Raw genomic sequence first — 14,198 nt, 5'->3', positions numbered from 1 at the left:
TTTTAATTTTTCCTTTTGGTTAAATGATTACAATTTCAAACACCTAAACATCTTAGGTCTGCCGACGATGACGTTCGATTTCTTTCAAAGAATATGTTTTAAATGATTTTTACAATTAATTAAAAAAATATTTTATAGATGTTTTTATTATAATTTACAATTAAATATATATATATATATATATATTGTATTTTTCCACACAATTTTGATAAATATTTATATATATAAAAAAAAAATAGCTGGTCCCTTTCTAGTTGAAGAAACTCAGTGGGATTCCATGACTTTTCCATCCTTTCATACTCCATAGGTTTTCAACTCCCATTATTGATAGGTTCTGAATTTTTAAAATACTAAAAATCTTCTTTAAATTTTAATTTTATTTCAATTTTATAGGTACTCGTTGTTAATTTTTAATTAATTTTAATATACTAAAATTGAATTTACGAACGGATAAATCAATAAACTTAAACTTTGAGATGAGCTCAAGAAATGTCAAACTTTAGGTTTAACTATCTAAATCTCGAAAAAGTCAAAATTTGGATGAACCACGACTCAAACGTGGGAACTAACTCAAAATTTATTTTAAAGTATAAAAACCTATTAATTAAAATTTAATAACTACATAATATAATGGTATTTAATAATTACTTAAAAAATACTTATTACTTGATATTAGTTTATTAATTAATTAGGATAGAATCCAAACCCACATGCATAAAGGGTATTAGAAAACCTAGATGGGATCGATTTTAAGTTTTCAAGATAATATTAGCCTAAATTTTAAATGTGAAATACCAAGATGTATGCGTCCAACCTAACCTCAAACTTTTTCTTCCCGACATCTCAGGAGGCGAAGGAGTCTAAGGTGTCCGGGGGGAGGGAGGGGGACTTGGCATCTTTCCTATCTTTCTCTTTCTCGAAACAAATGTGAAACAAATGTGAAACAAATCAGGCTATTAATGGCAAAATTCATGATGCAAACCGACCTTAAGTACCTGCAATGCCTTGACCAACCGCTCAACCATAGGCTTACCTGCAAGAACATCTACAATCGAACCAATTGCACCCACTTAAAAGCAATATCACTGCTAAAGACAACAGTTTGACTCGAACCTAATCAAACAAGGAAATGATCTAAAGTAGGAGAATCTTTGGTTGAATATAGATGATCCTCTTCAACCATTTTGTTAGTTGACAGTAAATGAGAGAAGACCAAACTCCAACCAACTTCTAGAATGACGGATGAATTTGGGTGCCAAGATTTCACACTAAGAGCTTCATTGATCTTTCGGATTCTTTCTTGGCAAATCGAATCGATTCAAACCCCACTTAGCCATAAGTGGAGATACATGGGTGGCCAACGGCTGTCTTTGTCTAATTGTACCATGTATGAGAATAAATGGGACCTTCTTCTAGGTCATTCTTTCCTAAACTAGTGGAAGATTCTAACTTCGGTAACGGATTTCTTATCAGATCCCACATCGATTGGAGAGGAAAACGAAATATTCGGTACGACGGTGTAAAAATCTCTCCCTAACATACATGTTTTAAAACTTTGAGTGGAAGCCTAAAAGGAAAAGCTTAAGGAGAACAATATCTACTAACAGTAGGCTTGAGCTCTTACAAATGATATTAGAGTCAGACACCGCTGTGGTGTGTCAGCGAGGACACTGGACCCCCAAGTGGGGTAGGGATTGTAAGATACAATATCGGTTAGTGAAGAAAACGAAGCATTCCTTATAAGGATGTGGAAACCTCTACCTAACAGACGTGTTTCAAAACCTTGAATGAAAGCCCGAAAGGGAAAGCCAAAAAGATCAATATCTGCTAGCGGTAGGCTTGAGCTATTACACATATTCACCGACCGTTACAACTATTTTATAATAGAAAAGACTTTAAAAAGTCATTCCGAGCAGATTCTCGTTCACAATAATCTATTCTTATTCCTACTGTTACGTGTTTACATGGCATAAGCATATATACATATAACTACTATCTGATCAAAGACTCTAGTCCACTTAGTATCATGTAAGATTTTCTACAAAACGCACTACAAAGACCAAAATGAGGTTTCATGATAAATTAAAGAATGAAGACAATATTAGTAGTAAGTAAAAAGTAAATTTGGATAGTGTGAAAGTTTGACCAAAATAAGATTCAGGCTGATTGTTAGACATTCTTTTTCTTTCACCTAAGAAATATTTTCAACAATGGTGTGTACTGCATAGCATAGTCAAATCATCTGGTAGGTTTCGAGTCACGACGTATAACAACCTAAGGACTATATTCCAGAAGGCATGATGAGTTAAGTTGAATTAGAATGACAGTCCTGAATATGGGATTATGATTCAACTCTAATATGGGTATCAGACTATATGAAAATCTGTCATTTCTACCATAAGAGATTGTTAATTGAATTGAATTATCAGACCTTTGGTTTGGTGATGTCATTCGACTTTAATATGGAATCAATCATAAGAAGACCTCCAATGTCATAAAGAAGCAGCTTTCTAAAATACCCCATCTTATTAGGTGAAACTTAAAAGCCTGAGCTCGTATCTCCTGCTCCCCTGTAATTTCGTTCTCAACCTGCAAAACCGACAAGAAGAAACCGCTAAATACTGTGGCAATGAGGATTTTTGTAAGAAGAGAGTTCTTGTATACCGATGTAAATGAACAGAGTGTCGGTTCATGTCTTAAAAACAATGGTAGGATCATTGTAGGTATATTCGTTTGAAGTTCGAATATCCTAAAGCCACAATTTGTTCTTTCATTGTTCATTCATTAGAAAAATTTTGGCGGCAGTGTTACAGTGATTTGGTTGTTCATGGGATAGTCTTCTATGTGGATGCAGGTTAAAGTCTTATGGATCAACAAGGTCAGAGTCTTCGTTTGGGGCTTATGGTTAGACTTAGAAAGAAATCAACGTGGTTTGGAAGGCCAAATTGAGAGTTAGGAAGAAATTTTGTTCAACCAGAGCTTTAATGAGTAGTTTTTGTTTTCAAATGTCTTTCTTAAACCTAGTTACGTGCATCTTGACTAATCTCATGGGACGCGAATTTAACAGTTGTTTCCTTCACAAAGTTGGTTCCATTAAGAAGTTTTGATGGGTCAGAGTTGTTTCAAATGCAACAGTTACTTAGCATTTTATAAGAGATTATAAAAAATTTGTGCGCGTTTGAACTAGACTATGTATATTGACTACCTGACCTAGCAAAATTTGGTAATCAAAAAACTCACCTGTTTGTGATATCTTAGGTAGGTTTATGGGATTTGATCTCATTTTTTTATAATCATCGTGCTTCCATTACTTCCTCCAATGATCACTAGACCGACCTATGGACCATAAGTGCAACTAACATCTTTCCTAATTACAAGCCATAAGTGCAGCTAACATTCATTTCTAATAAGTAAAAAATGACTAATGAAAATTAATTTAAGTTTGCACTAACTTTTCACACATTTACTCCTGGATCCTAAGTTGTTCTCTCATCTTCTTCCTTGAAGTGATATATATTTCTAAGTTTCCTATAAAAAAGGGGGGGAAAGTTCCAAATCAAACTCCAACATTGTTGATCCCACTTTGAATCTTGATTCGTACATTTTGATTTTCCTGCTACAACATTGGCATTGTTTGTTTGTTTTAAAAAGTTCGTGGTTTTTCTGTATAAGAAACCAGGCAATCAAACAAGCTCACTCGAATATCGAGTCAAGGCATAGGGGCCCTTAGAATAGAAAGAAAAAAAAAACCTAAAAAAACTAATTGAACCGCCATGTCAATAGAATCCTTAAATATCGTAACAAAGAAATTGTGAGTCTCGAAGGTGTAGTCAAAAGTGACTCAAGTTTCAAACAAATGGTGTACTTTGTTCGAGGGCTCCAGAGAAGAAGTCGAGCCTAGATTAAGGGAGGTTGTTTGAAGGCTCCAATAGGCTTCAATGGAGGCTTTATGGTGTACTTTATTCGAGAGGAGGATTGTTGGGGATTGTTGGGAGAGGAGTCCCATATCGGCTCATTAAGGGGTTGATCATAGGTTTATAAGTAAGGAATACATCTCCATTGGTATGAGGCCTTTTGGGGAAACCAAAAACAAAGCCATGAGAGCATATGCTCAAAGTGGACAATATCATACTATTGTGGAGAGTTGTGATTTCTAACGTTGTTTCAGCAATGTTTGGTTTTATAAGGTATAAAGCAGAAATCTAATCAGTATACTTTCAATAAGGTTTTGTTGGTTTCAGTGCATTCCGTTTGATTTCTATAGCTTTTGTCAAGCAGTTGAATTTTCAAAATGCCGATCTCAACCTCAGTTTTTAAATTTTTAAACAGTATGTCAGACATCCATTTTGGGTGGGAAAAAAAAAACCAAAAAATGATTCGAACCTCAGTTAGGCTGATTATAAGGATGGAATGATGAACAAACCTTGCAAAGCAGCTACTCCGGTCAACAGTTGAAGCATTAGGTGTCTTTCCTGGCCTCTTCAGCAGCATCGTGATTCCTCCAAGGATTAAGGGCTTCTCTAATTGCTTGAGCCTCAGGCGAGTTTTCCCAAGCTATCTTCTCCGATTCCAAAACTGTTACTTTATCATCTGATGATGCAAAGGCAAAATAGAGACAACATCATATACCAATCAACAGGCCATCAAACAAGAAACTGACTTCAAAAGAGCGCGATTGAATCAGTACTTCCTTATTACTCATAAGTAGTACTTTCTTACTTGTTAAAAAAAAAAAAACTAGTATTTTTCCTTAATGAATAACTGAACATTCATTGAGGAAAAATGAAAGAATACAAGAGCATACAAAAAAGACGAGCCCACAAAAGAAGGGAGGTAACCTACAAGAACGGGCTCCAATCCAACAAGACCTAATAAATAATTACAATAGGTTTAGCCCCAAACGCCTAGAAGGAACCATCGAGCCTAGTACAGGGCCCAACCTCATTCAAAGGTCTCTCATATCCTCTAAAAATACTATTGTTTCTTTCTCCTCAAAGACCCCCAACAATGGCACACGCCCCAGCTTGCAACAAAATTTTTCCTTTCTCATGAAACAGAGGACGAAGAAAGAGGCTCAGTCTGATTCACGGTGTTTACAATTAAATCAATCTCAACGTGTGCATGCACCAATGAATCAGTACTTTCTTATATTTAAGAATCCAATAAAAAAGAAAAGTGTTTGTCTCTCAAGGTTTAAGGTTCTCCAGTGCCTTGGTTGGTTTGGTATGGGTGTTCTAGTCCGGTTGAAGAGTCCCACTCTCAACTAGCTTTGCTGATTTTGCTTGTTTGTTTGGTGGGTTGTGGCGGTTTAAGTCTTTTATCTGCTCTCCTCTTATCAGTGGGAAAGATTTCAGATGATTCTAGTGGTTTTGCTCATCTAGGAGGCTGCTAACTTTTTCGTTTCTTTAGATAAAAATGACATGACATTTATTAAACCCCTTCCCATAAATAAAACTACAAGAAAGTTTTCCAGTTGTTTAAGATAGTGGGAGACTGCTAGCTTGTATACTTGTTGTTCTTCTCTCCTCTGAAAGGGTGGCCCAACATAATGAGTGCAAGAAAGTCATGAATGCAGCTTGGGGTCATGGCCCATTCAAATGCTTCCTTTCATGAAGACCATAAACTATAGGCAAAGGGGTAAGTCATGAAGAGCTGGCTCGGAATTTCTGCATTTTTCATGGATATGACACACCAATGTGGGCAGGAATTCAAACCTTTGACATTTTGGTCGATAATTCAATGTGTTAACCAATTGAGTTGTGTGCCCAAGTTGTCGACACCTTCCCTTCTTTGAATGAGAGAAGATGGTTTTAATAAGGAACTTGGACAAGAAGAATAAGAGGCAAATCAAGAAATATGTAGAAACAACTCAGACAATAAGAAGAAAGACTAAATTAGGAGAGCTATGAAACATTTGAAGAAAGCACATCCAGGATTCTAATACGTTTTATCACTATCAGTTAGATTAATAGCAGCTGCCACAACTGTTGGGAATTCCCATGAAGCATGTGGCTCGTTACAATTTCCACTCAATACCACTTACTTACTTCGTGGTCTCGAACACGAAAAATCTAACGTTAGTGGACATTCATTGAAAAGCAAGATTTCTTCAATCTACTTAGACATAAAGCATAAAAAAATTGTAAAGAACTATTAACCAAACACCTCAGATCCTCGTAGCGAATCAATTCTATAAGATTTATCGAAAGACAGACCTAAATGAAGACGAAAAAACCATTACAACAAGCATATCAACTAAATACAGTGAAGAAAAATATTTCAAATGGTGAATTAAGGAATAAGGAAGAAGAAGGAGAGTTCTCACACAGAAGCCCGTTTTAATCATGAACATTTCCATGGAAGCTCCAATCAAAGCCGAAACTGTCCCAATCTTCACATACCAACCTAGAAACTTCATTTAAACTGAGAATCCAAAAACAAAACGCATTAACATGATTATAAAACGGAATCCATTGTAATTTCCAAAAGAAAACAGAGTGGTTTATGCCTCGACGCTTCAGAGATACTTACAGAGCTCAAGCTACGGAGCTAACAGCGGCGACGTCCAGCGGCTTCAGAGAGAAAATTTGTTATTTTCCGTTCTCAAGTTCTCAGCCGACAACCATCGATTTTATTAGGGACGGCGTTTCCAAATAGGCCCAACAACTACGGATTGGAGATTTTAAGGCCCAAACAATCTGGCCCATATGGATGAAGAAAATAATTTTTAAAAAATTCAAAAATACTTTAAAATATTCTTAAAAGTCGGATATTTGTGAAATATTTTCAAAAGTGTTCTAATAAATTTTTAAAATTTATGTCTATTAATTTCAAAAAATTTAAAAAGTATCTAATAATTTTTTTTTTAATTCTCCCTCATCCTAAATTTTTAATTTTGTGTCCAAATTCCTAAATATAAAATTTAATTTATATATAATTAAAAACTTTGATTAAAAAAAAAATAATTGTCTTTAGTTATTAATTTTAGTTTTTTTTAATTGTACTAATATTTAAATTTGATGACCCGAAAATTCAATCAATTTAGATTATCGAGCTAAAATTATTGAGATGGGTTAGATTTTTTTTGAAAAATCGAAAATGTCCAGTTGGTTCATGGATTGACTTTCTTTTAGTTTGGTCAACCCAACCAACTCGAAAACAAAGTTACAATCCAAACTATGAATATTTAACGTTTGTAACAGATATTAGTGATATAGTGTGACTTGCGTATGTTTGAAATTTAAATTATATAATATTTTAGTTATTAATATAAATAAATATATAATTTTTTTAGATAATAATAAAAAAAAAAGAACATCTCAACTAACTCAAATTTGGAGTTCCTAAAATAATTTTTCAAACAAAATAATATTAAAAAAACATTCCCCATTTATTTACAAGTCAACGCGAGTCAATTGAAGTCGGTTTAAAAAGGACCATGTGAGCGCGTGGAGCCCACGCATAGAAATGCGTAATTGGGCCTCTTGTGGCGAAATGGGCCCACAATCGCTTCAATTTACTAAATGGGCCATTGGGCCCACTTTCTTAGTCAGGTTCCAACAAGCACCTGTCACGTCAGAGTCCCAGACAACCGTCTACGAACAGAATTTTGTTGGTCTTTCTCTCGGTCTTCAAATATAATATTATTACTCAAAAAAAACATAATAATTAAATAAATAAAAAAAATCCATAAATTTTCCCTCTCTATTTACGCTCCCTCTCTTTCCGCTCGGAATTCTCTGTAAATTTTCGGGTTCTTCTTTTGCTGAAGCTCTTGTGAGCTTAACAGAAATGGCGTCGGTTCAGCCACTTATGGATGGGATTTCTGAGATTACTCAAGAGGTTAGATTATTTATTTATTTATTTTAATTTTCCAAATCTTGATTTCTTCATCTTCGTCTTCAGCTATTGTATTTTGATCGTTTTTTTTTAGTTGATTTTAAGATTAATTTCTCTGCTGTTTTAGAGCTCTGCGATTAACAATGTCGTGTTCTTCCGAGTTCTTCCAGATTGTTATTTACAATTATTACAAGAAATTACTGATAGTTGATTTTGATTCATGCGAGTGCTGACTGATAGTTGATTTTGATTCATGCGAGTACTGAGTTTCTTCTTTTCAGCTTAATTTGTGATGAATTATTGTGGTATCCCTAAGCATGGGGCTATAGTTGTCTCTTTTTTGGGGGAGTTTTCTTCATGTTGATACTGTTGGTACTTTGTAGATCTTGAACAGTGTATCAAATTCTTGCTCTAGCCTGTTGTTATTTTAAAGACAATGCTTATGTATCATAAATTAGATCTAGAAAATCTTAATCGTTTGCAGGAATGTAACGGCTGAAGCCCACCCGTAGTAGATATTGTCCGATTTGGCTCGTTACATGTCGCCGTCAGCCTCACGATTTTTAAAACGCGTCTACTAGGGAGAGGTTTCCACACCTTATAAGGAATGTTTCATTTCCCCTCCAACCGATGTGGGATCTCACAATCTACCCCCTTGGGGACCAGCGTTCTTGTTGGCACACAGCTCAGTGTTTGACTCTGACATCATTTGTGAGATCCCACGTCGGTTGGGAAGGGGAACGAAACATTCCTTATAACAGTGTGGAAACCTTTCCCTAGTAGACGGGTTTTAAAGCTGTGAGGTTGATGGCGATACGTAACGGACCAAAGCAGACAATATCTGCTAGCCGTAGACTGAGGCTGTTACAAGAAACGTGTCAAATCTATTTGATAATCATATCTATATAACTGAAATAAACTGAAATAGGTGAATGGATGAATGTTTGAGATAAAATCACGGCCTCGTGGACTGATTCTCGTCCCCGGGGCGTGGCAAAGTGGGATGCCATTGCTACGGGATGACTCACGTAGGTCTCTCGGAGGAGAGATTAGTTGAGTGATATGCTAGATGTGAGGGAAACTGTAAAAGTACTTCGAATTTATATTTCGTGACGTGGTAGCATGCCCTTTAAGCCAATTCAATGCTTTAATCTTAGATAGTCGATGAATCTAACTTGAATTTGTATGTGTTTGTTATAAGCAGGAAGATGTTGAGAATGTAAAACCAGTTAATGAACAGATATCAGATACTCGGCATAGCGGTAGACGCCCCGATATCTCACTTCAAGTACCTTCGAGACCGATGGGTGGCATAAAAGGTTTACTGCAATCTCTAGGTTCCAACAATGGTGTTTTATCTCCTGTAAGCTTTTTAAGAGCTTTAAGCTTTAAGAGAAAAGGCATTGCTGCTGAAGGTGAGACGAGTTCGCTCCTATGTTCGGACCCGAGTACAACTGCTGAGAGTCCGGTAATGGCTATCGCATCATCAGCCTTTTCTTGGACAAAGTCCTCGTCCCTCCCAGTTACTCCAGCTTCAAACTTGTCCCCGTCGATACCCCGCCCCGCCACAACTAATGAAAAGCCAGTTCCACGTGTGAGTTATCTCGTGTTACAAACTTCCATGTTTTTTAAGTTTCATCATTCAAAACTGGCTAGACTTTTTGTGAGATCTCACGTTGGTTGGAGAGGAGAACGAAACATTCCTTATAAGAGTGTGGAAACCTCTCCCTAACAGACGCATTTTAGAATCGTGAGGCTGACGGCGATACGTGACGAGCCAAAATGGACAATATTTACTAGTGGTGGGCTTGAACGGTTACAAATGATATCAGAGTTAGACACCGGCGGTGTGCCAGTGAGGACATTGGGTCCCCAAAATGGGTGGATTTTGAGATCGTATATCAGTTGAAGAGGGGAATTAAACATTTCTTACAAAGGTGTAGAAACCTCTCCCGAACATACACGTTTTAAAACTGTGAGGCTAACGGTGATACATAACGAGCCAAAACGGACAATATTTGCTAGCGGTGGGCTTGAGCTGCTACAAATGGTATCAAAGTCAGACACCAAGCAGCGTGCCAACAGGGATGCTAGGCCCCCAAGAGGGTGGAGTGTGAGATCCCACATCAGTTGGAGAGGGGAACGAAACATTCCTTATAAAGGTATAGAAACCTCTCCTTAGCAGACACGTTTTAAAACCGTGAGGTTGATGGCGATACATAACGGGCCAAAGCGGACAATATCTGCTAACAGTGGACTTAGGCTATTACACTTTTAGTACTCAATAGAAATGTTTACGACGATGTTGCTTGATTCAGATCCATAATTTGATCTTTCGTTTTTAACTCTTGCAGAAAGTAGCAGCACGTGCAGTTTCGAGGTCTCTATCCATGCCCGGTAGACATATCGTTATAATACGATCTACATCTTTTGCTTCCCCTAAGGCAAATTCAGAGGCCAGTAGCAGTTCTGGTACAAGTCCTTATACCCTACAACTTCATTACTAGTTTAAATATTGCTTTATTCTATGCCCACCCTTCACATCCCATAGAAGCTGAGGCATGGTTTTATTACAGGTTGCAATTTTATGTATAATATATATTAGGTCCTTAGAGTCTTTAATAATTATGAATCTTGCATGTATTTGTTTTAATAAAATACCCTTAAATTTTGCACTTTATCTCAAAAATACCTTTAAAAGTTTTAATAGTACCCTTAAACTTTCAAAACCGTCTAAAAAAATACCCTTAAACTTTCAAAAAGTTAAAAAAAATATTCTTACCGTTAGTTTTCGATGAAAACCGTTAATACTTTGTTTCAAAAATACCCTTAACTTTCAAAATAGTTTAAAAAATATCCTTTTAAAAAAATGTTTTAAAAAAATACATTCTCCAAAGCTTCATTAAAACCCTTAAAAAAAATTTAAAAAACTTCCCAAATATCTTTAAACTTTTAATAAAACTTCAAACATACATTTAATTATTTTTTTTTAATTTAAAAATATCTTATCGTTCAAAAAATATTCAAGAACTTTTTAGAGTAACATTAAAAAGTTTGTAAATAATCTATGAAGTGTCGATAAACTGTTTTTGTCCATATATTGATAGTAAAAAAATTTTAATTTCTTTTATAAAGTTAAGGTATTAATGCTACTTTTTAAATTTTATGGGTATTTTTTTAAACATGGTACTCATGATACAAAAAAATTGAATTGTTTAATAAAAGTTAGAAAGGTATTCATGAAAGTTTTTAAAAAAATTTGAAGGTATTTTTGAAACAAATACTGAAGGGTATTTTTTAGATTTTTTTGAAAGTTTTAAGAGTATTATTGAAACTTTTGAAAATTTATGGGGTATTTTTGAAACAAAAATAGTATCTTTATTAATTTAGCCTTCGAGGTTGTGAATCATATTTGAAATCGGTTCATTTTCTAATCACGACCACCCGTTTCGGGGCAACTAAGATGGTACGGACCTACAGTCTAAGTCGTGTAAAATGAGCAAGTTTTCAATTTTATAGGTGAATATGTTCATAAAATTAACGAGGAAATTAAGGTAATCTAGGGGTCGATGGAGCTGAAACTTTTAAAATATTCGAGAAAAATTTGAAAAAATAACACGAACGAGATTGTATATTGAATCTTACTTTAATTATTCCATGTAACAGATCAAAATGGTTCTGTTACCTTAGAGAATGGCGATGAAGAAATTCCTGAAGAGGAAGCTGTTTGTAGAATATGTTATGATCCATGTGAAGAAGAAAACACTCTCAAAATGGAATGTAGTTGCAAAGGAGATCTTAGGCTTGTACATAAAGATTGTGCAATAAAATGGTTTAGTATAAGAGGAAAAAAGGAGTGTGAAGTCTGTAGGCAGGTGGTAAAGAATTTACCTGTCACGCTACTTCGTATTCCGACCACCGCACAACAGGACGGAAGACAGTTGCATAATCAACTGACTTTCCGTTCACAGACGATAAGGTATTACAATGGTTTCTCGTGATTTGGATTTTTTATTCACTTTTTGACGGGAGATGTCTATTTAACCTGTGGGGACTCGCTCCAAACAGGGCACGAAATGGGAGCGGAAAGAGATTTGTGAGATCTCACTTTGGTTGGGGAGGGGAACAAAACATATTTTAGAAGGACGTGGAAACCTCTCCCTAACGGATGCGTTTTAAAACCTCAAGGGGAAACCTAGAAGCGAAAGCCCAAGGAGGACAATATTGGTCAGCGGTGGGCTTGGGCTGTTACAAATGGTATCAAAGCTAGACACCAGATACCGAGCTGTGTGCCAGCGAGAACGTTAGGCTCCCAAGGGGGTAGATTGTAAGATCCCACATTGGTTGGAGAGGGAAACGAAGCATTCCTTATAAGGGTGTGGAAATCTCTCCCTAGCAAACGCGTTTTAAAGCCTTGAGGGGAAATCCAAAAGGGTTGGAGAGAGGAACGAAGCATTTCTTATAAGGGTATGGAAACATTTTCCTACCAGATGCATTGTAAAACTTTGAGGGAAAACTCAAAAGAAAAAGTTCAAAGAGGACAATATCTGCTAGCGATGTCTTGGACTGTTACAAATGGTTTCAGAGTCAGACACCAGTCAGTGTGCCAGCGAGGACGCTGGGCCCCCTAGGAGATGGATTGTGAGATCCCACATTGGTTGGAGAGGTTGGATGAGAATGAAACATTCTTTATAAGAGTGTGGAAACTTCTCTCTAGCAAACGCGTTTTAAAACTCTCGTTTCCGATTTTCGTCTCACGTACTAAGCTGAAACTGTACTTTAACTTCTGTATTTGCTGCAGCGCTTGGCAGGACTTTGTGGTGCTTCTTTTAATGAGCACAATATGCTACTTTTTCTTCCTTCAGCAGCTTCTGGTATGCCATTTGCTAAGAAATAGGAAATTGTTTGAACTTGTAACAGCCCAAGTCTACCGCTAATTGATATTGTCTGTTTTGGCCCGTTACGAATTGCCGTCGCCCATTACGTATCACCGTCACCCTCACAGTTTAAGAGGGGAACAAAACATTTTTATAAGGGCGTGGAAACCTCTTCCTAGCAGACACGTTTTAAAATCGTGAGGCTAACAGCGATACGTAACGAATCAAAGCAGACAATATCTGTTAGCGGTGAGTTTGGGCTGTTACAAACTTCCTCGTACTTGAACTTCTTTAGGAACATGTATTCTACTTAGCTTTATATTTTCACGTTGTGTTCAGATTTCGACATTGTTCGATTCTGTTTTCGTTTGTTTTAGATTCACGACTTGAAGACTCGGGCGATCAATTATGCTGCGCCTTTTGCGTTGTTGTTTGGTATCATGTCGTCGATATTCTCGGTCATTCTCGGTATAGTTTTATACGATACTTCGAATATTTCATTTAAAGCTGATTATGATTCTCATTGTTTTCCTGCCTGCTCAACTTTGCAGCAATCAAGGAATACATATGGACTTATGCAGCTCTTGAATTTGCACTTGTAGCTATCATTCTTCATCTATTATATACTTTGGTGAGTAAAATCTTGATGCATTTGACATAGCACAACTTTGGTCTCAAAGTGGCTTCTAAAGAGTGCCACCCTATTTTTGAAAACCGAACGGACCCATCTAACATGTTCGGGAGTGATTTTGAAGTACTTATAATCATTTTGTTAAGTTCAAAACCGCTCCAAAACGTGTATTTAATTCTTCAAAATCAATTTTGATTATTTGAAAATAGCATTTAAAAGGGTAATAATAAAACGATAACGGTTTTACACTTTTAGATGCAAATTTCATGCCATCAAAACTGATCTTGAATGATGAAAAACATGTTTCGAAGTGATTTTGAATGTGAAAAAAGTGATTTTGAACTCTTTCAAAATTACTTTCAAATAAGTCGTATCAAAACTAAGGCTGCAAATTTCAAACACGTTTATTTCGAGAATATATCAATCTTCATTGTTCTCATTTTGGATTAGAAACCTCAACTTAGTACATCATAGTGACATTCTTTTGGCCTTTTTTTTGCAGCTGAAACTGAAGGCCATATATGCCATTTTGCTGTCTGCAATCTTGGGTTTTGGTATGGCTATGAGCCTAAACTCTCTGTATATTCATTACTACATTTGGCGAGTTCGAGTCGTACAGAATCACAATCTAGTATGACCAAATTCCGAAGATGATAAGCCCGTCTCTGGAAGCTTCATTCCAAAATTCTAATTATCAACGACAATCTGATGAATGAAGAGAATGCAGGTAGATCCCACTTTACACGAACATCTTCAGTCATCTAATGAGTAAAGATCATATCATCTTCATCTCGAATCAAGATCTAGAAGTTTTGAATTGCTTAAAAAATAGACAATATCAATGGATGAGC

The 14,198-nt window shown here is 36.0% G+C and overlaps 2 protein-coding genes across 5 annotated transcripts; one reads left to right on the top strand and one right to left on the bottom strand.

The window, feature by feature from the left end:
- Positions 1-2,267: 2,267 nt before the first annotated feature.
- On the bottom strand, positions 2,268-6,610 carry LOC111460420. 2 transcript variants are annotated; one of them, XM_023103682.1, is made up of 4 exons: positions 6,509-6,610; positions 6,328-6,423; positions 4,424-4,590; positions 2,268-2,589 (listed from the first exon to the last, which is right to left on the bottom strand). In XM_023103682.1, the coding sequence occupies exons 2-3, from the start codon at positions 6,416-6,418 to the stop codon at positions 4,460-4,462; spliced, it is 222 nt and encodes a 73-aa protein (XP_022959450.1). In that variant the 5' UTR covers positions 6,419-6,423; positions 6,509-6,610; the 3' UTR covers positions 2,268-2,589; positions 4,424-4,459. The 2 variants fall into 2 exon arrangements, with proteins under 2 accessions (XP_022959450.1, XP_022959449.1); XM_023103681.1 differs by having other exon boundaries at positions 6,532-6,610.
- A 1,070-nt stretch (positions 6,611-7,680) lies between these two features.
- Positions 7,681-14,095, top strand: LOC111460419. Of its 3 annotated transcripts, none has more exons than XM_023103678.1 (8): positions 7,681-7,842; positions 9,044-9,202; positions 10,194-10,311; positions 11,506-11,818; positions 12,641-12,713; positions 13,094-13,184; positions 13,268-13,347; positions 13,850-14,095. In XM_023103678.1, exons 1-8 carry the CDS (start codon positions 7,792-7,794, stop codon positions 13,982-13,984), a joined length of 1,020 nt encoding a protein of 339 aa, XP_022959446.1. In that variant the 5' UTR covers positions 7,681-7,791; the 3' UTR covers positions 13,985-14,095. The 3 variants fall into 3 exon arrangements, with proteins under 3 accessions (XP_022959446.1, XP_022959445.1, XP_022959447.1); XM_023103677.1 differs by having other exon boundaries at positions 9,044-9,433; XM_023103679.1 differs by lacking the exon at positions 7,681-7,842 and having other exon boundaries at positions 9,070-9,158.
- Positions 14,096-14,198: the final 103 nt, after the last annotated feature.

Source organism: Cucurbita moschata, unplaced genomic scaffold, assembly GCF_002738365.1.
Source record: "Cucurbita moschata cultivar Rifu unplaced genomic scaffold, Cmos_1.0 Cmo_Scf00023, whole genome shotgun sequence".
In the NCBI taxonomy this organism is placed as follows: domain Eukaryota; kingdom Viridiplantae; phylum Streptophyta; class Magnoliopsida; order Cucurbitales; family Cucurbitaceae; genus Cucurbita; species Cucurbita moschata.
The sequence above is the reverse complement of the archived record's forward strand: the minus strand, read 5'-3'. Positions and strand labels throughout refer to the sequence as shown.

Excerpts from the sequence above, each read along its gene's own strand:
- LOC111460420 (XM_023103682.1), bottom strand. The coding sequence starts at position 6,418 with ATGAAGTTTCTAGGTTGGTATGTGAAGATTGGGACAGTTTCGGCTTTG. Across the intron at positions 4,591-6,327 it reads CATGATTAAAACGGGCTTCT|ATGATAAAGTAACAGTTTTG; the intron begins GTGTGAGAACTC and ends TTGCATCATCAG.
- LOC111460419 (XM_023103677.1), top strand. The coding sequence starts at position 7,792 with ATGGCGTCGGTTCAGCCACTTATGGATGGGATTTCTGAGATTACTCAA. Across the intron at positions 7,843-9,043 it reads TTTCTGAGATTACTCAAGAG|GAAGATGTTGAGAATGTAAA; the intron begins GTTAGATTATTT and ends TGTTATAAGCAG. Across the intron at positions 9,434-10,193 it reads ATGAAAAGCCAGTTCCACGT|AAAGTAGCAGCACGTGCAGT; the intron begins GTGAGTTATCTC and ends TAACTCTTGCAG.